We start from the raw sequence: 23,825 nt of genomic DNA, 5'->3' as shown, positions 1-23,825 counted from the left end.
GGAACGCATGGTGCGTACCGTGAAGACGGCAATGGCGTACACATTCCATACAAGAGCACCGCGAACAGAAGTCTTCGAAACACTATTAGCAGAGATCGAGAATATCGTTAATAGAAGACCTCTCACACACGTTAACGTCGACCCGCAATCCGAGGAAAGTCTTACACCGGCACACTTTCTACTACTGCACAACGCAAACCTACCTATGATCGGAGTCTACGAAGAAAACGACAAGAAGCAGTGGAAGGCTGCACAGGCGCTCGCAGACCACTTCTGGCGGCGCTGGACGAAAGAGTACTTCCCACTGTTAGCACCACGTAAATCGTCCGACGAGGGAGGACGACAGATCCAGCCGGGAGACGTGGTCATCATCGCTGAACCCAATGGACCTCGCAGTGTATGGCCCAAAGGAGTCGTCGAGGTCGTCTATCCAGGCCCCGATGGACGGGTCCGCTCCGCAGACGTCAGGACGAGGCACGGGACGCTACGCAGGCCGAGCTGCAGACTGGCGGTCATCGCGTCGCAACCCATGCAACAGGAGTCTTCGACTGCGGGGACAAAATGTTAGCGACGCGACTGAAAACTTAGATGACGCTAAGATTAGTTAAGTTTAAATACGATTAAGGCTGTATTCGAAATAAAGATTTTATCCGTTAGGTAGGGCAAATATATAATTAGATTGTTATTAGACATAAGAGTTATGTAATCGTTCGTTATATCAGGTATTATTCGATATTTAGGTCACGCAAACCCTAAATCCCAATTCCTTATTCGAAGAGCGAGATGGACGAAGGAATAAGAAAATAAAGAAAACTTATTCATTGGTTCATAATTATAGCCAATCACATGCAAATAAAGACAAGGAAAGGTAAAAAACAGCGAGACAGAAAATCTCGATCGTGATTGGTCAGTCAATTTCCCGTACAGAATTCGATTACGCTCAATTGTACTATGAGACGTACATATTTAGGTTATTATCGCAGTAATTACTTTAATTAGACTAATGAATGTTACATATAATCGTAGAGCGTGAATTGCTTAACACCCTAATATAGGTCATGTTGTCGTAATCCTAGCTATTAGATAATAGCATGCCGTAAACCGTCGAGAAACGGGCTATTGTTCCGAGCGCGGACGAACAATAGGCTTTGTATTCGTGAAGTAAGCAAGTCGGACAGGTGTTATTGTTTTGTTTCACTGACCTAGAAACCGAGTTAGCGTGTTATGCAATATTCAAGTCAATAATTAGATATTTGTGAGAATTATAGTGATGTAAACGATAACGAGATAACACGATTTGACCCGAACAAAGCCGAATTAAGTAACCGACCAATCAGAGGGCTTGATTCAGAACGAATCGAAACGCGTCTTATCTCCTTATCGTAAGGGTGTTCCTTTTCTACGAAATTCGTATATAAGCGAGGAAGGAACGGAGTGAAATCGTAGTCAGTCGTCGAGTGATCCAGCAACCAGAAGCCTCAAGAAGAAACCAACCGGAAGAGAACCAGAAGCGGTTCAATCGCGTAGTAGGGATTGTAGGAGTATTTTTATACCTTTGTATCGCGTGTAATAAAAGTCAGTTTTGTGCGTAACAGTAGTTTATTTAGCTATCTCCTCGCGCATCGTATTCGCTCCTCTTCACGCGGCGACGTAGAGGGCCGTGGTCACGGTTTTGGCAGTAGGAGTGGTGGCGACAGCCCGGTGCCTTCTCCATTGAGCTATCGTCGGCAGATATAGCGCCGCGGGCTGCTATAGATATTGTCCAATTGCGTCAACGTCATATTTATGTCATAGCGTCAGACAGAAGGTTTATAATTTCATAAACTTCGTAGAGGAATATAAGAATACTTCAAGAAAGAAACGAAAGAAAAGTATAATTCCTATTACAGGCAAAAAATAGGTAAGCTGGAGAAGCTTAAAAGGAAAGGTGACGACCACTTCTCCGTATCCGTACAAATGTAGTCCCCATTTTCCTGGATCTTGATATTATGGAATATATTTTTACATACCTAATTGATCTATACCTATGGCTATAGTTATATTAGTTACATCAATGAATGTGAAAATATTTTCCCTTCGTTTAACTTATTTTGATTTATTTATTATAAAAATTAGGAGCATTAAACTCATATATGAAATTTCGAAATAAAAACGGGCATATTAAGGGTAAAGCAAGTGCTGCCCTCTACAGATTACGTACGTTTTCTTATGCATTGTAGGGTCTGCCATCTTGGGGGCTACATTGGACGCTTAAACTTGACATTTACACTTCGCGCCAATATATAAACGTTTCCTGTGCTGCCCCCTACAGCTCACGCACTTAGGCTTACTATAGGTAGGTAGATATATTATTATACTCTTTCCGCTTTGGGTATACCTGTGATTGATATACATCAGATTGTGTCAAAATATTTTCAATAATGTGACATTTTAATTTTATTTCATTTTTAATTAATTCTTATTAGTGATGTTATGATTTGACAATGCTTTAAATTAATTACTTAATGAGTATAATAAATAATGTCCAGAGAAAGAGGAAAATGAGTGCTAACTACGTGTGTATTTCGCGTGGTGGCCCATTTTCGTCTTAGAGGTTATATTTAACTTCGCTACTATAGTTTTGTTTTTGGTTATAAATTGTATGGAGATGACAGCTGTCACCATACCCAACCTATAAAATAATAATATGTATATATATAAAATAAATCATAATATATTATTCATAACAGATACGCACCCAGTAGATACTGGACCAGTACCTACTACTGGTCATCGTAAGCCACCCCTAAGTATCCGTTCATTGTTTTCTCTGTTTCATTAAAATGTACTAAATCAATTAATTTTTCTTTTTCATTTATTCATAAGCCATAATTTGTATGTCTTCATGTTGATGTTAGGCGCATGACTAATATATAGATATTTTGATTGAATAATTTTCGATCCATATATGTTTCTATTATTTGTCGGTATCATAATAATTGTCTAATTGTTTATCTACGTGATAAATTTCATATTCAGTAATCATTTCATATGTATTTTAGCATTATCGCCATACAATTGTTATTGTTTGCTACGGATCTAGATCTCTGCAGCTGTAATCTAACTGTTAAATCTTATCTCGTTTAACCTATTCAAGCTACTATTGCCCAAACAGAGACGATATTTAGATGCGTTTTCACGGTAGACGCGGCTCAGGTAGGTAAATTCTGTAAGACTATAATTGATATCTACCTATTTAGCACCGTCCGACAGAGACTCCTTTTTTGTCTCCGCCGAAAAAGACAGAACAAATCCATAACAGTTTCAGAACGAGAAAACAAATTCAGAATTGCTCCTAGTCATACTCGCGCCGATACGCTTTGACTGTGGATACGACATACGACACCAATCAAAATCGCAAAAACGATCATAGCATAGTTCGGCCGAGCCGAAAATCTCGCCCCTTTTTAGCTGAGAGCCGAGAACTAGATCTCGGCTCGGTTTTGGCCGGGATAGCGGAGATTGAGACCGAGGTTATTATTTAGAGGTAAGAGACCAAAAAATATTTTGAAATCATTATTAAAAACTTTCGTAAATATAACTATATACACCCTGGCAGGGTTCATGTTTCACATATTTTGTTACTTTGTAGTTTCTTATTATGATGTACATGAATGCAATAAATAAATGATTATGATAATACTTACCTACTATCCAGCAGGCAGTAAAAAAATTATCTAACAGGTCGTAATAAGTAAAAGAAAGTATCATGACGTCAACACTGACGATTCAAATCAAATACCTAATTGGTTCATGAGAGTTTGGCGAATTTAGCATCCCCTCTAAGGAAATCAGAAATATTTTCAAGTTGCGTATATTCTAGGAGACGGACTCTGGAATAAGTAGGTAATCAGGCAACTTTGAAATTGAAATGTTTGAAGGAGACATAGTTCTAACGATTCTGACATTTATTTCATCTATGAACAGTAAAACTAATATTGAAGAACATGAATTCAGATCGCGTTGACTCAACACTTATGATAAATTCTAATCTTTAAGTTTTTATGGTATTTTTTCTTTATTCTTTAAGCAGACCTTACACATTCGTACGTTTATAGGTAAAATGAAATAGGTGCAAATAATATAGGCATATCTAGATACATTGTACGTAGTATATATATGTTGTACGTTGTATGTATATGGGTACGTACAACAGTCCCTGACATTTTGATGACGCGGTGTAGAAACACAACTTGTAAATTGCGGTCAAAGGGAGTTTTCCCGCCACTTTTTTGACCGAAGCGTTAGCGAAGCTCCTTTTTGACTCGGCCAAACTGCTTTCGCGTGTCCAGATGTTCTCATCTACAGGTCGCAATTCTCAACCGATTCTGGTGAAATTTTGTGAGCAGGTTCAGTAGGTAGACAGAAGTTTTCTGTCGTTTCGTTTATTTGGAAAATGTTCAGAATAGTGGAACTTGGCCTCAAGGACTTAAGTGTCACTAGGATCTATGGAACTTAAGACCATTTTGTTTTTGTTTTTACTTTTTTTGTTAAGCTTTAAATCTCATCGCAACGTTAGAACTCACAGAGCAACTGGTTTATTAATATACCTACTTATGCCGTATTGTATTTGACTAAATTACTTGTAATGAAAATGAGGTATCTTTGATAATATTTAGTGCCTATTCCTTTTTCTCTATCTAAACTGTTTAACGATCATTTGACCGGTGATTCAACCGATTTCCGTGCGTATCTACTATCTACTTAAGTTACCTATACCTACAGGATTAACAAAACAAAGTAAAATGATGCACTGCACCAACATTTTAGTGCCTAGGTGCATATTATGAATAAGCACTTAAGATTCATGAAATCATGACACATTAACTCTACACTTCACCCAACACTTAGTATTTGTAAGAACTTAACGAATGTATTAGTTAGGTATGTAGTATGTATAGTAAATAATGACTGGTATATATAATAAATAAGCACTCTAAACATTATACCTGACAGCCATTATCAGACATATATGTTTTTGTGGCAAAATAAAGTGTTTGACAAAATGAAATATCGACATGTCATCGATGTTACCTTAACGTTACCTATATACCTATATTTTATGAAATGAAGATAGCTACCGCAAAATACACAACACGTTCGATATCTTCTTTAATAAATCGGTTGGTCGTTTTCTATTCTTTTAGCACTGTATACTACGGTTTATGTTTTTATTTTTAAATACAAAATAAATGTAATAAAGAAATTATGTAAAGATGTGTAATTAATTTTCATTCTTGAAATTCTCGGTAATTAACAGCAAGTAGAATTTACATCTCTTAATTATTAATCGATGACTGACTTATCGATAACAGATTTATGTTCTTGCAAAATAAATGTATTTGTGTAGCTTTAAGTTCTCATGTAAGTGAATTGTCAAATTCTTAGTGAGAATAAAGAATCTTAAACCTAGATTTATCGATGTTTTTAAAGTGTTCAAACACTCGTTTTTGCCACAAAAACTTCTATGTCTGGTCATTATGAATTAATCTTACCATGAAATACCTATTACGAGAGTTCGCATGAGAATAACTATAGACCTCTACATTAAACTACACTATAGTTCGTGTCATCCACGATGACGCGCAGATTTGTCAAATCTAACCTTTAATAACATGTCAATACGAGTCAAGGCAGGCTTCATGAATGACACGATCTAGATCACGTCATAAGCTCTTTTTAATTAAGTTACAGATAACCTAAAAATCTTGGTTTGAAAAAAGAAAAACTTACAGGAATTGTCTCCTTTACCCACATCTCACGAACGCCGAGTGGCTCGCACGCCGAGATACTACAGATAACAGCTGATAAGAGATGCTAACATTTCAACAGATGTTAACACCCTGAATCGACACGTGATTGCAAACCATGCTCCTTTGAAAAGAGATCGCTCTCTGGCGATAAGTCCGCGGATAGTACCTAGATAACCTAGAGTATCTACTCTGTATTGTAACAGTGCGGCTTATGTGGGCGATGAGATGACTCGCGAATGCGACGCGGCGCGGCGCGGCGGCCCAACGGCATTCGGAGATCGCCCACGTAGGACACTTCCATAGGTATCGAAGGATTGAATTCACCCGCGCCGCACCGCGCCGCGCCGCTTCGCGTTCGCGAGTTATTCGCTCAGGTAAGACACTGCCTAAGTATTGTATTCAATTATTGAAGTTTGCAAACACCTATACAACAAGAAAGGGTTAGAGCTTCGAGCAGCACTGGGAATGGAAGCCGGTGTTGCTCGAAGGGTTAGAGTGAGACCAAGTTAAACAGCGATTTTGATAGTCCAGACTTTGCAAGTGTTATTTAAACGTCATAATTTCATAGAAGTTTGGCGTTTGCAGTAACAGTTGCCCAGTCTGGGCTATCAAAATCGCTGCCAACTTGGCTTGGTCAACACTATTTGGTTTTTGTTGAGATGGCTGATTTTGAATCCTGAGCAGGTGAAAGACTCTAAAATAAAATTTTAAGCGTAGTTATAGTAATTCTAATTTTGAATCCGGAGATTATATAATGTAATCTAATAAGAGACTCAAAACTATAAGGTAAGTACCTAACTTTTTATTTCACATGCTCTAAAAGAGGGTCATTGTTGTTCTAAAAAGTGTGCAGAAAGTGATACGTTTCGTATCTTTGGCTGTAATAAAATAAAAATGTTTTTTCTTTTTTTGCATTTTTTTAAAACCCCGATGCATTGAGGCTTAATTTTTGGTGAAAGCACTACATAATATATATATACTTAGGTTAATAATAGGAAATTATTTTTTTCGCTAAGGGCAGTTTGGCCATGCTTACCCGGCCCTTTCGTATTCCGCAGTAGACCTAGACCCTGTGAGTGAATGTGCTAGTGCAGGGGTTCCCAAAGTGTGCGCCGCGGCGCCCTGGTGCGCCGTAGAAAGTAAAGAGGGGCGCCGTGAGTTCTATCACTATCCGAAACCACAAATATTCGCGGGTACCTATTTGAGCGCTCGCATCGGTAAATAATATAGCGTCGTGTCACTCTTTTTCGACCGTGATTTTAAATTTACAAGGGCGCCGTTGCAAAATACTACACTTGTAACTGCGCCGCAGGGTGAAAAAGATTGGGAAACCCTGTGCTAGTGGCTCTCTCTACGCAGAGTTTTGCGTAATATTCCCTATTGACGATTACGTTTAATAATTAGCATCGTCACCTAGGTATAATCGAAGATTAGAATAAATTTAAAAGTGGAAAAATTACTGTCTTGTGTGAGACTTGAACTCACGGTCTTTGGATTCAAGTCTCACCCAAGACAGTAATTTTACCACTTTTAAATTTATTCTAAGCTTAATAGCATCGTTCGCAGACGTTTCTGCTTGTTAAAAATTAATCTAATCGTAGATTATGAGAAAAACTGCTCTCATGTAGTACACTCGACATTTACAGGGTTAAAATCTTGTTAGTGATTGAACCAACTATACTGATAGCAGCTACACAACAACTTCACTGATAACTCTGCTAGTGCTATCTCGTGGTAGCGAAGCCTACCGTTATACTTCCAGTGACGATTGCTAGTTTTTTTTTTAATTCTTATACTACGTCGGTGGCAAACAAGCATACGGTCCGCCTGATGGTAAGCAGCCCCCGTAGCCTATGTACGCCTGTAACTCCAGAGGAGTTATGCGCATTGCCGACCCTAACACTCAGCAATCAGCACCCTCGTTGGGCTCAGGCAACCATACTCACCGGCAGGAACACAATACTATGAGTAGGGTCTAGGGTTATTTGGCTGCCGTTTTCTGTGGAGTTACTGTCCCAGTTGGGCTCTGCTCTAGAGCTGACATCCGCTGTGCTGTGCCCTGCCACACAAATTGAGATGATTAACAGTGGCCAAGCCTCTCTTTTGGGAGTAGTTTAAGGAGATGCAAAACCCGGATCCAAAAGTTTACGGACGTGTTTATGATGACATGCAAAGTAGTCGGAATGTTTTTAAACAGCGTTTGAAGTGGTGTCAAAACCATAGCGAACAAATAAAAATGGACATCTTGGCAAGTCATCATGGAAATCAGGATTTTCGTAGCTTTTGGAAATCAACTAAGAGGCTGAATGGCAAACCTGGCCTTCCGGCAAGTATTAATGGCATTAGCGATCATAACAGTATAGCCAGCATATTTAAATCTCATTTCACTGTATCGTCACCTTTGGTGGCAATGCCGTCAAATGGTGATGAATGGCCGCGTGGGCAGGAAATTATAGCTCGATTTAATGCGAAAGACGTTCATGCAGTAATTAAATCAATGGCTCGGGGAAAATCACCTGGACACGACGGCCTTAGCATAGAACACCTTAAGTATGCTGGCTCTCACCTACCTAGAGTACTGGCCTTATTATTTAACCTTTGCATAAGTCATTCTCACTTGCCGGATGCTCTCATGAAAACTGTAGTTGTGCCAATAGTTAAAAACAAAAATGGCGATATTAGTGATAGAAACAACTATAGGCCGATTTCATTGGCAACTGTGATCGCTAAAGTACTTGACAGTCTGCTCAGCACTCAGCTTGACAAATACCTAAATCTACATCACAACCAATTCGGTTTCAGACCGGGCCTATCAACCGAAACAGCTATCTTGTGCCTAAAGCAGACTGTCAGGTATTACACGGATCGAAACACGGCTGTGTATGCGTGTTTTCTTGACCTCTCTAAAGCGTTCGACCTGGTTAATTATGATATATTATGGCAGAAACTAAAAAAGATCGATATGCCTACTGAACTTTACCACCTTTTTAAGTTCTGGTATGTTAACCAGGTCAACGTGGTGAGATGGTCAAACGCATATTCGGATCCATACAGGTTGGAGTGCGGGGTGAGGCAAGGGGGTGTCTCCTCACCCAAGCTCTTCAACCTGTATATAAATGCATTAATAGAGGAGCTCAGCAGCACTCATGTCGGCTGCCACATTGATGACGTATGTCTCAACAACTTAAGCTACGCTGACGACATGGTGCTGTTGAGTGCCTCTCCGTGTGGCCTTGGGCAGCTGCTTGGCATCTGTGAGCAATTTGCTAGCAGCCATGGCCTAATATATAATGTAAAAAAGAGCGAATGCATGGTCTTTCAAGTCAGAGGTAAGCACCTGCCACCTGTGCCGCCTATTCGCTTATATGGTACTCCTTTGGATAGGGTAGAATCTTTTAAGTATCTTGGCCATGTGGTAACCTCTGACTTGAAAGATGATGCCGATATAGAGCGAGAACGGAGGGCGTTGTCTGTTAGGGCAAATATGGTGGCCCGCAGGTTTGCTCGTTGCTCTGCCGAAGTTAAGGTAACTCTATTTAGAGCCTTTTGCACAATTTTTTACACGAGCAGCCTGTGGATCTCGTATACCCAGAAACGGTACAACGCTCTCCGTGTACAGTACAACAATGCCTTCAGGATGATGATGGGGCTGCCTCGCTACTGCAGCGCATCGGGGATGTTTGCTGAAGCTAGGGTAGACTGTTTCTACACCACAATGCGGAAGCGGTGCACATCCCTGTCGCGTAGGGTGCGGGACAGCTCTAACATCATCCTGAGGGTATTTGCGTCAAGGTTTGACTGTCAGTACATGAATCATTGCCATATGATACATGTACTGACAGGCAAGCCAATATACTGTATGTAGAAATAATATGTTATGTCATGTGTTTACTAACCTTAGTTGTAGGAAGACTAATTAATGTAAATGTGTAATTTAATATAGTATAATGTAATTACTAACAAACTATATGGGCCTATTTGACCTGAAATAAATGTATTGAATTGAATTGAAAAAAAGTTAGGAAGCATATCAGGGACTAATTTGAAAAGTGTATCATGGGCAGAAACCGTCTAACCTAACGCTGCACTGATTTCGAATTGTACAGTATGAAAGTGCCTCTATAAACATAATGGCCACTCCAAACGGGAACAATCTGATTAAAATATCTGATCAAATCAGGTGGTGCGGACGCAAACGCCAATTTGGCTCACCGATTTCAACCCCCTACATCTACTTAAAAACCAAAAATTATGGAAGGTGGAGGTAAATCCACACTCCATCCATACCAAAAACGAATAACTTTAAGTCATCTGTGAGTACAGGCAACTAAAGAAAGGACGTTTAAGGTCCAATTACATCCACATACAAACGAGTCCCATGTTGGGCCCGACGTTGTATGAAAAAAAAATACTTTGTTTCCTAATTGGCAAAAATGTTCAATGTTTGATATTTTTGCATTTGCCCTATTTTTATCTTTTTTTTTTCAAATATTGTTAACGATGTGCTGATATTTGGTGAAACGGAAAACGACTCTTGCTCAGGCCCGACTCCGAGCCTCACATCGGGCCCGTTTGCATGTGGATGTAATTGAACCTTTAGCACAAGGAATTTCTACACAGAGAGGTATTCTACAGCGATATCGAAATACAGGACAAAAACGGGACGGATACAAATACGGGATGCGATCCTTCAATACGGTGACAGTCCCGTATATACGGGACGTATGGCAACCCTATCTACCACACGCGCGTAATTAGGTATAGTTGTTAGCTTTGTAGCTGGCCCGCAACGGCTTATCCTTTGAATATTGTTAACTAAAACCTGCAAAAAAAGGGTCGTATAATTCTAATTGGCATCTGAGCGCGGGCTAGTCCAACGCTCAAAAAACCAGTGTAGGTGCGCTCTCCGATAACGCGCCTTTGTTCCGCATATCGAGGCACATTTTAGACTGGTTCGGTAGCGTTCGACTCGCCGGCACTCAGTAACCGTATAGGGACCACACAAGAATACACAAATTATTTTTCCATTTGCTCATTTTGAATCTTATTTCAGTTACCATAGGAGTTCTAATTAAATAACCGCTTAAAGTTACCTGGTCCCTTTTTGCAGGTAAGTGGCACGCGCGGTTTTAGTTAACAATAGACAAAGGATAAGCCGTTGGGGGCCAGCTACAAAGCTAACAACTAAATATTGCTGCCCCGTCCATAATGCCGGCGGTAAATGGCACTGTGCGAGCGGGACAGAAATATAATTATGCGCAGGCGATAAAGAAAGGAACAGGCGGGTCAATGTTCGAAATTTCTGTACAGATTGACCTCGACTGTACCCGTAAGTCAACTCCTTACTTTGTGTTCTTTACTCTTATTTACGTAGTAGTAAGTAATATTAATTCTTTTATGGCTTCTCCAAACGTCACTGATAATCGCATGCGGTTTGCAAAACTGCGGCATTTGGTGGATCTTTTGAATTCGTTGCTCCTATTTAGCTGGCAATTATCTTGTCACATGCCATTTGTTGCAAGGTCTGTAAAAGCCTTAAGGCGGAAATCCGACATGATTCTTATTCTAAACTTAGATAGGCGTCTAGGTAGGTATTACCTAAGATAACCAATCTATTATTGTACGCCTTTGAAATTGTTTAGAAAACATAAGCCATTTATACTGCATTTATAAGACTATTGTAAAGTAGCCATGCAACAAAAATTGATACTTATATTGTTGTATATGTATTTTTAATGCTGGTCTACTTATATTATTTCTAACCAGACCTGTAGTCACCTGAAAATAGTTAATATACCTTAATTTTTCCTGAAATTCCAATGTCAGCAGTCACGAAGATAATGGCACTTTTATAGAACCATTAGCGCAAAGATAAACTACCACTCAGTTAATGAACCAATAGAGAACATTTTATTTTCACTTTCACTTTTGTTTTCAGTTCATAACTACAACTGAAAAAATGGTTACATAAATGTGTACGCTTTTCACTTTACCACTTTAGAATTGGGGACTTAGTTTATTTGTTCTGATACTAGGTAAATTCTACGTTACTATACTATTTTGCATAACCTATTGTTTTTAAATATTATAACCACCGCGTGAGCACGTACCACACTGAATTGTTATCAGATAGCGAATAGAGTTTACTTATCTTCAACTATTGTAGGTATCTTTTTGTACTTAACGTTGCAACAGCTACTATCAAAATGATTCGAATCAAATTCGAATTGAGCTCTGTCTTAGTGGTATAGAGTCTAATTTTCTATTGGCAAAGGGTGATGGATTTGAAATGGAATGGAATTTGTAAAATGATACTCGTTCAGATTAGGGATGAAATGAAATAAGATCAACTGTATGATACCTGTATAGCCGCCACCAACCAAAATATTTTTTTTGTTGCGGCTGAGATGCAAATGAGATGAAAATCGGAAATCGAAATCTCGATATCTGCCTCTCTGTAGCTGGAATATGCAAGAGTGATACAGAGACAAATAGCGAAAATTCGATTACCGCAATAGGTCCTGTGAGTCCAAACGTTTGCAAAATTCTAAGATTTGAATACGTAGGTACATATTATATTATGTGAGTATCTTAAAATAATCAATGTAGCCAATATAATCAATGTAGTTTAATAGCAATTAATCCAGATCAATTACAAAGCTCTCAATAGCTCAATACACATTGATATTTTCATGGAAGTGATAAAAATGTTATTTCTTTTGAGATTAATTATCAGATTAAATTCTTACTCTATGATTTCATAATGAGCGTCACATTATAAAGTATCATCAATTCCGTATCAGATTCGTAGACTTTTCCTATTGTTTCGAAACGCCTGGGTTAAATCCACGAGCAATTTATAGTTTAGATTCAAATGTGTCACTAGGTTCTTAAAGTAACACTCAATACACTACGGGTTAAAGATGAAAATAAAAGGGAGAAATCTTAAGTGACAATTACATCTACACTTTATCAGGCCTGATATCAGGAGGCCTGCCGCGAAATTCCTAAATGACTTTCTCTTTTACTCTCAGTAAGACGTAACTAGAGTGACAGAGAAAAATGCCCGCAATTAACGAACTTCGATTTTCTCGGTTATAGTCCAGACCCGATTTCGGACCCAAAAAAGAGTATTTTTCCGTTTCACCAAATATCAGCACATCGTTTACAATATTTGAAATGAAAAAAAAAATGGTTCATATGCAAATATAACAAACGTTGACATTTTTTGGCAATTAGAGACAAAGTATTTTTTACATTTCAAATATTGTAAACGATGTGCTGATTTTCCGTGAAACGGAAAACGATTATCAGGCCCGAAATCAGTCCCGACTTCAGGCCCAATATCGGGAAGTGTGGATGTCATATAAGCGCTTGAAGGGCCAGATATTATTATGTCCGTGCATTATTTGGCACTCGCTTGACTCCCTTCTATAGTCTGTGCTCTGTCAGTGTCATGTCAAGTCATATTGTGCCATTAGTATTTTAATATTTTTGCGATTGTGATTATTATGTTTACTTTACATTAAAATAACCAAGTATCGCAGGACAATTATTTTTGTGCGTTTAGAGTTTGTGCTGCAACTTTGACAAACTAAATTAAGACAAACATGTCGGCAGATGCTTTAGTAAATGCGGCATCAGAAGTTCGGGAGAATTTGGTAATTATTTGACCTTTTAGTCTTTGTAGCAATCAATAAGTTATCAGTTATAGTCAGATAATAAAATGCACCTTTTAAAAATGATGAGATAGTGTACAGATATGTATTGGAAGCTACTTTCTTTGTAAAATCATTTACATCGACCTTCGCTCTTAGGCTTTGAATTTTATCTTGCTCGCTTAAAAGACTTTGCTTAAGGTGGCTTCGTTGATCGGGTCGCCACTTTCCCGAATGAAGGTTGAGGGAGGCGATGGCTGTGATACGCGTCATACTCATGAACGGATACTGTTTGTGGAGACTGGTCTGTTTGAGCTAACATGGGCTATTATATTTAGTAACTTTATTTTTGAGTATAATTACAGTCAGACACCTCATTCGGTTCTCGTATGTTTCTTTTATCTTAATGAATGTTTTAATTATATAGGATTCTGACTCTTGGAGATCCTATACATCTATAAGGATAATTTGATAAATGACATAATCTTTTAGTTTTGACACTTAGAGACATTTACACCTCTAAATAATTTTAGATTTTTTTTTGTATTGGTTTGTATTTTTTTAATATTATTATTATACTTTTTTTATAAATCAACATTAAGAGACTTTATACATCTCTAAGTAATAACAATACTTTAGTTTGCATTTATCTGCTTTTTTTTTGCTTGTATATATATTCCAAGTTGATGTGTTTGCAAATAAACAATGAGCCTTTGTTTACTTATAGATTGATTGTTTTATACTGAAAAGAGGCTCATAATATCCATTTTTCAATAAAACATTCTAAAGTGATGAACATAGCTTGGTAGTGAAAGTTACACTGCAGTTATAATATAAAACCACCCTATTATGATCCTGTACTGTAACTTATAAACATATTTTGCCACTATGAAATTCAAATAATAGCTACCAAAGCGCAGCCAATGGATGCAATATGGTAATGAAAGCACAAGATGGATAAGACTTCTTAAATTTTGAGTAATATTGATGTATATAAATATATGTAGTATTTGATTGATGGTAATAAAATTCCCAAATGATGGTGAAGTGTCACTTTACAAATACAGACCCCTTACATTTGCAGATGTAGAGGTCATGTTCTCTATACAGTGTGTCCCTAGCCATTGGACAAAGCCGAAATGTACATATGCATTAGGGTATTTAGAACCAGTGTACAAAGTATCATAACAGCCAGTGTAGCGATTTCGAAGAAATTAACAAATTACTAATTTTTACTTTGGAGCAGCCTGTATGTGTTAGTAGCTCCTAAGATAATATCCTCAAAGAATAGTATGGAACCTTCTTCAACCTTTTTAATTATCTTTTTTATTTATGACACTAATAAGCTTCTGAGTTTTGAAAAATGTCATCATTATCAAATATTTCGAACAAATTGTCAAAAACACTGCCAAAGATTAACACAGTGTGTTTCTTTTTGTTGTCGATTATTGCAAATAATAGAATGTCAGAGCATTCATGAGAAGTAACCCTACGTGGGATTTCAGGGTTTGTCCAATGGCTAAGGTCAACCTGTATAATGGATAGAGTGAGCTATAAAAGGAATGAACTAAAAATATCTAATATGGAGAAAAAATATATCCGTCAACCATTCTATAACTATCTTTGCAATCACACTTCTTTTTTTTAAATCGATTGTAGTCATATCCATATTACATATGTCTCTCGATATTATTTTGACGTAACTTGCATCCATCGGCTGCTCATTGATATTCACACATCAACAAATATATTCGGTTTCATTTTGGACAATAGTTAGGAGCTCTAGGACAGTAATTGCGTGGTTTTACAGTAATGAATATTGTTGAATTAATGGGATATCTGTATACAACACTAAAGAACTGGTTAATGCATAACCATATTTTCTGTGTTCTAGGTAACAACTGCAGTAAATTTCCTTAAAAACCCAAATGTGAACCGATGCACCATGGAAAGCAAGGAGCGGTTTCTCCGGGCCAAAGGCCTCACAGACTTGGAGATAGCCAGGGCTGTTGAGAAATGTGGCGAGTTGTTAGACGGACCTTCAGTGACCTCAGAGTTGATGTTTTTCCAGCACTCAAGGCAGTCATGGTTTAGAGAACACATCCTACCTTTACTGGTGTATGGGGGGTTTGCGTATGGCTGCTACTGGTTGTATAAGGTGAGTTAAGTTTAGGTTCTAATTAGTGTCCAACCGAAGTTCTGGTTTCAGCATAACTAGCGCTAAATCAAACCTTCGATTCTCTATGGATGATTTTAAGCAATGTATGTATTTTTTGACTCAGTATTATTATTTCTTTTTAATTGGTGGGTATGATGTTTATTATCATAATATTTTTAGTATGCATGTGCCTCCTAGATTCAAGATTATTCAAATACATTGTAATATTGTTATTGAATTTATGATGATGATACATGACAAAGTGTGGCTATGTCATCAGTATAATCAAATTTTTATACTATTATAAAGCTTATAATGCTTTCACTTTGTTCTATTCAAATTGTTGCAAAATTTGCTTAGACGGAGTCTATTTCGTTTTAAAGATCGACCGCAAAATGCATGACACAAATGCAACATAAACGTACAGTAGCATTTTTGTACTGAATATGCTTGAGCCGCACAGTGCCACACACTGGTGGAGCCTTAAGACACGTCTTTTCGTATACGCTTCCGGTGTGGTGGGCTTATAATTTCATCATTTTCAATTATGAAAAATCTTTCAGAACTGCATACGTCACATTCTATTCGTGGAGGAGCCGAAACGCAAAACGACGGCTGAATGTCTCGACGAAGTCCGCAAGTCGCTCGATATATTAAACACTAGTATGACGTCACTGCGCGGAGAGATGCAGGCTTCGGCACAGAGCTCTTTACGGACGCAATTAGATGGATTGAAGGCTGACATCGCTTCGGTTAAAGGAATACTTTTGAATAGGTGAGATTTTTAACATACTTCAAAGTGACAGGTCTTGTAACCATTTGACGAAATTGCTGATGAAGTCCGTATACCTAATAATAATATGTAATGTGTCCTTACCTTACATACATATAATAAAACGCTAGTTCCTGAACATACTGAATACGAGTATGACATTACTGCGCGGGGAGATGCCGAGAACTCTCTAAGAACGCAGCTGGATGGACTGAAGGCTGAGTCACGGTTGATATCACAGTTGGTCTATTGTCTCGATAATTGGGATTTATTATAGAAAAATAAATAAATATTTGGGGGCAATCTTACACAGATCGACCTAGGTCGATCCCAAACTCCTGGAGTAATTGAGGGAGCTCTTCAAACATTAGGTATAGGCACAGGCACATCTGTTGTGATATTTCTTATACCAGTAATTATTGTAAGTAACTCTTTTCGTCTCGGAAATTTCATGAAGTTGGACTGCTGATGAAGACTGAAAATAAGTACTATTTTTTTAGTCAGTTCTATTTTTATTAAAGGTTATTCTAATAGGGTTCACATCAAAAGGCAAAGGTCAGATCGTGTCTCAGAGTCGATTAGTCAAAGTAGTTACATTTTACATGTAACGGTGCCGCGCCGCGCCACGAGTCTGCGATTGCTCACGGCCATTGGTGTGGGTATTTTTTTTTTAAATACTACGTTGGTGGCAAACAAGCATACGGCCCGCCTGATGGTAAGCAGTTTCCGTAGCCTATGTACGCCTACAACTCCAGAGGAGTTACATGCGCGTTGTCGACCCTAACACTCCGCACCCTCGTTGAGCTCTGGCAACCTCACTCACCGGCAGGAACACTAGGGTATGAGTAGGGCTATGAGTATAGGGTTTTCATTTAAACAGGAAATGCACAGAAAAGAGTGCAGTGTAGGTTCAGTTAGCATCATGTAAATATATAGTGACAACCAAAGATACCAAATATAAAGAAGTGTTCGGATATATTTGACCATTTTGGCTCGCACTATCTATTTGTTGCTGACTGTGCATAACTTTTGTATATTAGAAGGTTCGAATTCCTTGTCTTTAATAAGACGCTCCAACAACACCCGTTTGTTGTGTGATCAAATTATGTTTACAAACAAGAAAAACTCGCGTCGGGCGGTTGCATCAAACATTCTGTAACCGTAATTACGCATTTTTCTATATTTATTGTTATATGCCGAGTTAATCCATCAATTGTTTGATTGATGCCATTCTGCCTTCCCTTTAATTCTATTGTGGCGAGCGTTCCGACTGAACGTCTAGCCAGTTTCATCAAGGAGGAGTTTTGGCCGAAGGGTGTCAAGTTCCGGCGGTTCCGTGGCCGGCTCCCTGACACTGCGGGGTTTGTGTAATTTATCGCAGCCATGATGGGTCTCGTAGTTTTTAGTTTTAAGATATATTTTTTGTAACATATGAGTATGCTTGTTTAAGATATTTATTTATGGGCCGCCATTACTAGTTCACCACAACTTGTTTCGACCAATCGCGCACGTGATGCGAAATCATGAACCAATCGCGTTGTGGCGTTAGACTGCACGATCGGCACGAATGCGTGAGCGTGACACCGCTGTACTGGCCCCATTGTTATTGCCCGTAAGGCTCGTGCTTAGATACTCGTACATGCTAATGTGGGCTACTAGTTGCCGAAAATAAGGATTTTATCTCATTAACACATCTTCAAGCTTCTTGTGACTTTAACTTACTGCAAAAATACTGAATTCAAATCTACACAGTCAAAAATAATTATCTTCTGCAAATAAACTAACTACTCGTACAGTAGTGGCGATTCAATGAAGTGTACTAAATTTAATCAATATTTAACTGCATTAACCAGTTGACTGCAAATGGCAACGAATGCCTAGACCAAAATGAGATGTGTGAAGTCATAAGACGAATTTGCACGTCTAATTTGTCCGCTGAAGTGGATTTCGCTTTTGCTAATAACTAATCGTATTCAAAATGTTTTGCTTCATTACCTACATTTAGATAAGACCGCTAATTAAGTACGCTTATAAGTCTAAAAATAAATATTCAATTATAAACCTTATGGATTATACATAAGTTCCAAAGCAATAAAGTTACGATTCAGTCCTCATTATCGAGTTGTATAATTTGTATAGTAATGTAAGGAGTAGGTAACCAATTAACTAATAATTGTGTGCGTTAGATAAGATGTCACTGACTTTTAAGCCTAGTTTAGAAATGGCGAATTTAGCATCGATTCGGTAACAAAACAGATAGATAAAAATCATTAAACACAGATAGAAACCTATTCTATCGGTCAACATAATAAAGTTCGAGATCGAGATACTTACCTAATTTATCTGAGGCAGTTAATCAGAAATGAATATACAAAAGCTTAAAAATAATTCCAGATGTGGAAATGTGATGGTTTGTGACCGTGGATCTCCAAAATCATGGATTTAAACGGTCGACATTTTCGGCAATGCGCATGTAACACTCCTGGAGTTGTAGACGTCCATAGACGGTGATCGTTTACCATCAGGTGGGGCGTACGCTTATTTCCCACCGACGTGGTATAAAAAGTGGAGGCAATGTTACTTTATGTACCCACTAGATCATTAAAATATACAACAGCTATACTCAACCTGCGGCCCGCCTGGCTTTTTTAAGGTGACCCCAGGTGATAGACCCCAGATTGCGACCCAGGGCTACAAGGCAAAACCGTCTTTGTGGCCCTCATTTAAAAAAAGTAGAACAATTACAGAGCGATTTTTTTCCACAGGAACCAATTCCCATCAATAAAGACCCGTTCCGAACCGCCATCTATCCCGGCCTGGCAGCGTCAGTCCGAAGAAGCCACGTCCACGGAAGCCACCGTCGAAGAGAAGAAGCCCCATAGAAGCCGCAGCCAACGCTCAGAGTCTGGTGGTTCCAACTCTAGTGAAGGCGAACAGGCCACTAAAAACAGCGACAGCAGTCTGGAGATCATGTGAGTCTCTCCCCCTCTCACCTGTTTCCCTCTTGAATGTTCTTTCTCTCTCGGAGGTAGTTGAAAAGAAGCCCCATAGAAGTCATAGCCAACGCTCAGAGTCTGGTGGTTCCAACTCTAGTGAAGGCGAACAGGCCACTAAAAACAGCGACAGCAGTCTGGAGATCATGTGAGTCTCTCCCCCTCTCACCTGTTTCCCTCTTGAATGTTCTTTCTCTCTCGGAGGTAGTTGAAAAGAAGCCCCATAGAAGTCATAGCCAACGCTCCGAGTCCGGTGGTTCCAACTCTAGTGAAGGCGAACAGGCCACTAAAAACAGCGACAGCAGTCTGGAGATCATGTGAGCCTCTCCATCTCCCAACCGTTCCCCTCTTGAATGTTCTTTCTCTCTCGGAGGTGGTTGAAGACAAGAAGCCGTAGCCAACGCTCCGAGTCCGGTGGTTCCAACTCTAGTGAAGTCGAGCAGGCGACTAAAAATCGTGTAAGATTATTTGTGTCCCACTCACTTTTACCATTCTAGAATGTTCTCTAACTCTAGTTCTATTCTCTAACTAGTCTAGTGAAGGGGAGCAGGCAACTAAGAACAGCGGGCAGCAGTCTGGAGATCATGTGAGGTGATGTGGACAAGAAGCTCCATAGAAGCCCTGGCTACGGCTACGCTCCGAATTTCGGCACTAGTTATTATCTACCGAATGACACCTCTTTTACACGTGTGCGGCCGATATTAGTGTTTGGCGCCAGCGCCACAAAACTTAAAAGGGGTGCAATTTAAAAATGGTTGAGAAAAAAACAGGTACTTATGGGGTAATTTATTGATAAAAATCAATGTACTATATACGTGGTTAAACGGCTCCACCACAGCTGAATACACGTAGAATAGATGCACCGAAGTTTTCCATCAGCAAGCGTGTGTAGTTTTCGCTTTACTGAAATTTTCTTCTATTTCAGCACATGAATCCCATCGTCGTGTTACCGAGAAATCGATCTAGTCCAACTGGGTCCTGCAGAATGACAACGGGCACCGTTCTCACGATAAATAGGTTCTAAACATCACAATGGCATCACATCAGACCTAATCATAAAAATAAACCTTATCTCTTTGCAGTAAGATTTATGATGCTACAATTATAGTAAAATCATTTTAACTTACCGAATCAACTGATAACGCTACATATAAGCACTGTTTTAACCAATGTTATTAAATAACTATAGATAGGTTATACTCATACATAAGGAGCACAAAAAATACTTTTATGTTTATTTCATTGCCGAATGAATCTGTTTTTGTTGATTAATTTTCGCATACCATTCATCTTTGTTAATACTCGTTATTAAACATAGGCTTGTCTCTTTATGTGGGCTCGTATGGTGCTCTTATGGGAGCTCGTTAGCACGCGGACATTTCTCCCTTGCCCAAGCGCGACTAAAGGCAACTTGTACAATTCCTACAAGGTAAGGGCTTCAATTTTGGAACGTCAGTAACATATCTAGAGTTATAATATAATTGGTTACAACATGGAGAACATAATTTTAAAATGCCACAAAATGCTCTTAGAGCTCTATCACACAGGAAATTTGCTCGCAAATCGTCAGTGTGACAAGTCCTACGAACTAGTACCTGAAATTATTACCAATTAAATTAAACAAAATGTTTTTAACAGGTAAATAAAGCTGAAGAGTTATTATATGTTGCTAGTTAAAATCCTTTGTTAAATATCTGGCATGCCAACATATCGATGGATTCGCAAGTGTCCCCGCCTCATATGGCGGCGGTTACGTGAGGCGGAGACAAATAGGAATCCATCATATAATTTTTTCACTCTTTTACGATGGCTGGGTAGAATCGGTCAGTTAAAATGGGTTATTCCCACTAGTTACCACCAACTTGTTACCAGTACTGGATTTTTTTTCCCCGGTAGTTACCAGAAGTAAAATCCAAGAAATAAAATCCCAGTAGTTACCACTGGTAACAACTTGGTGGTAACTAGTGGTATTCCCGTTAAAATGACTCTTGCTGTAAAAAATAGATGGAACCTTTTTATTGTTGAGTATATTTGACATAAATAATGTATTATAATTAATATATTTCATAGGATTTTTATTCGTGTTGTGATTGGGCTATTATGGTTTTATTAGACGAAAATTTGTATTAATTGTAGAGAGGTATTGCCAAAATTAATAACTGGTGCGATTTAATACAATATTTAACAGTAAATAGATTTATTAAATTAAAAGATCATGAAGTGAATTTATATCTAGATGCTGTTAATGCCTGAAAGTTGAAAAAGAAATTCCGGCCATAATTTCAAGACGTTACCACATCACGTATTAAAATGCTAACCATTTTAGTTAGTGAATTGAGGGCCTATTGCGACATAGAAATTTCGTTATCTCCATCTCTATTGCACATGCATTATTCGATTCAAATAATAATAATTCGATATTCGCGGTCGGCCCCTCTGTTTAGCCTCTGAAATAGTCATGGATTATATAAAAGCGGGAAAAAGCTGTATAACTATGTTTTAATTATAATAGGGAATATTACGCATATTCCCGCATACGAAACTGCATAGGTCGCGCCACTACCACAATCCATCACAATCTGAGGGTCTACTGCGAAACAAGGAAATCGAAATTTCTATATCTAATCTCTTTATCACTCTTGCATATTCGAGCGATGAAGAGGCAGATAACTAACTTTTTTGCGTTTCTTGGTACGGCCTTTGTAAACAAACCACTTTGATGCATCAATGTCATATTTTATTATCTGTGAAAACTTGTCATAAGACAGTTTAAGGCACAGTATGCATAAGTTATTCTATGGTTTCCGATAGTGCTGCACTCTGGCGGCAGAACATTGCAGTAATACTCCCTATTACAACTGACTTATTGTAAAACTCGTACTAGTTATTTAGGTTAGTGGTTAACTTAGATTAATGCTTGTTATTATTTGTTTACACGATTTTTATTCATTGGAAGTGGGAGATACATATAATATTAAAATTATTTCAAATTAACATTTAAAAGTAGATAAAAAAGACAAAAAGAAATTCCATAAGTGTTGTAAATTGAAAAATTTACCCTCTGTCAAATATGTCATACTCATAAATGTGTAGTTGTAAAAAATATTTTTAGTACCATTCTTAAGTCTACGGGGGTCTACAGTATGAGGTTATTCAAAAAAGTATGTACAGGTTTTTAAGGGGTCGACAACACGCATGTTACACATCTGGAGTTGCAGGCGTCTATAGGCTACGATGACTGCTTACCATTAGGCTGGCCGTGTGCTTGTTCACCACTTTCGTGGTATAAAAAAGTACCATAAATGAGGAAATACTAAGACGCGTAAAATATTGTACCTAGATACACTTTAACAGCTGAGGTAAATTAGATGGCGTTGTACGACATTATACGTTTTGTACAATCGCCATCAGATATAACGGAGCGGCCAAGGTGCTCATAAATATCTGAACACGCCTCTATTGAAAAGGCGTTAAGGTGCGTGTTCAGTATTTAGATATCTGAGCACCTCGGCCGCTCTGATATATCTGATGGCGAATGCACCTGCGTTACAGCGCTTCAATATTTTGCACTAGTCATCTTAGTATTGTTTTGTCTATGCTAAAATAAACAAAAAGTGTTACCTCCTTATTCATAAATGTGTACTAAAGTTACGATGCTGCTGATCATCGTTTGTCCCTTTCCGACGTATTAGTATGATGGAAAGGGACAAACGATGATGAGCAGCATCGTAACTTTAGTACACGTTTATGAATAAGGGGGTTAGTGTTTCTTTATGTCAGAGGAAAGTTACTGTAAATAAAACATTTATTTAGTGGTTATAGCCTGTATAAACAAATAAATTATTTGTATGCATTTGAAATGCTTTTAATACTTGCTTCCGGAGTTGCTCAGTATTGTGTGTATCATGACTTCAAAAATTTAGATAAATGTGTGCATCAACTTTTTTCGTTATTTTATTTGTCCGTAAGGACGCATAAGCCCCAATTGACTTTATGGTTTAACACTATATGCTTCCAAAATAGCTAAGTCTATGGTTTCTGGTCGATTGTACAACGTAGTGATTATATGCTCTTTGGATTGTACTCTTTAGAAAATGCATATGCTTATATATTAGTAAGCCATCCTGACCCAGGTAAAAACAACATGATTGCAACTAATTGACAAAATATCCCATTCCAAATATTAGGGTGTCTAATATTTTAATGATAAATAAACCAATTATAAATATATCTGCTTTTTTATTTACTTTTGCTCTACTATGTATAAATGGGATCAATCAAATTCATCATTTTTTTTCATGATCATAATCACAATGAATAGGCGTGTCCACACAGAGCGAACATACGCGCGAGGCAATTTCCTCGCGCACAAACCGGCCAGGCTCGGCCGAGGCACGTCTACACTGGCCGGTTTGTGTGTGAGGAAAATGCCTCGAGCGTATGCTCGCTCTG

At 38.3% G+C, this 23,825-nt stretch overlaps 2 protein-coding genes across 5 annotated transcripts in view; one reads left to right on the top strand and one right to left on the bottom strand.

Annotated features, from left to right (window-relative positions):
* LOC133524058 (cationic amino acid transporter 2-like) overlaps positions 1–11,981 on the bottom strand; it is a 28,833-nt gene extending 16,852 nt beyond the window's left edge. Inside the window, exons 1-2 of one of the 4 annotated variants that reach the window (XM_061859850.1) lie at positions 11,590–11,981; positions 7,739–7,851 (exon numbers count right to left, since the gene is read on the bottom strand). The gene's annotated coding sequence lies outside the window, so the exon portion shown is untranslated. Of the gene's footprint in view, positions 1–5,772; positions 5,949–7,738; positions 7,933–11,589 lie in introns of those variants that run through there. The other 3 variants (XM_061859849.1, XM_061859851.1, XM_061859852.1) reach the window with 3 other exon arrangements.
* A 1,243-nt stretch (positions 11,982–13,224) lies between these two features.
* LOC133524068 (peroxisomal membrane protein PEX14) lies at positions 13,225–23,601 on the top strand. Its single transcript, XM_061859874.1, has 5 exons — positions 13,225–13,453; positions 15,345–15,608; positions 16,172–16,383; positions 19,146–19,521; positions 20,299–23,601. Exons 1-4 carry the CDS (start codon positions 13,403–13,405, stop codon positions 19,354–19,356), a joined length of 738 nt encoding a protein of 245 aa, XP_061715858.1. The 5' UTR covers positions 13,225–13,402; the 3' UTR covers positions 19,357–19,521; positions 20,299–23,601.
* Positions 23,602–23,825: the final 224 nt, after the last annotated feature.

This window comes from Cydia pomonella, chromosome 13 (assembly GCF_033807575.1).
Source record: "Cydia pomonella isolate Wapato2018A chromosome 13, ilCydPomo1, whole genome shotgun sequence".
Classification (NCBI taxonomy): Eukaryota; Metazoa; Arthropoda; class Insecta; order Lepidoptera; family Tortricidae; genus Cydia; species Cydia pomonella.
The sequence above is the reverse complement of the archived record's forward strand: the minus strand, read 5'-3'. Positions and strand labels throughout refer to the sequence as shown.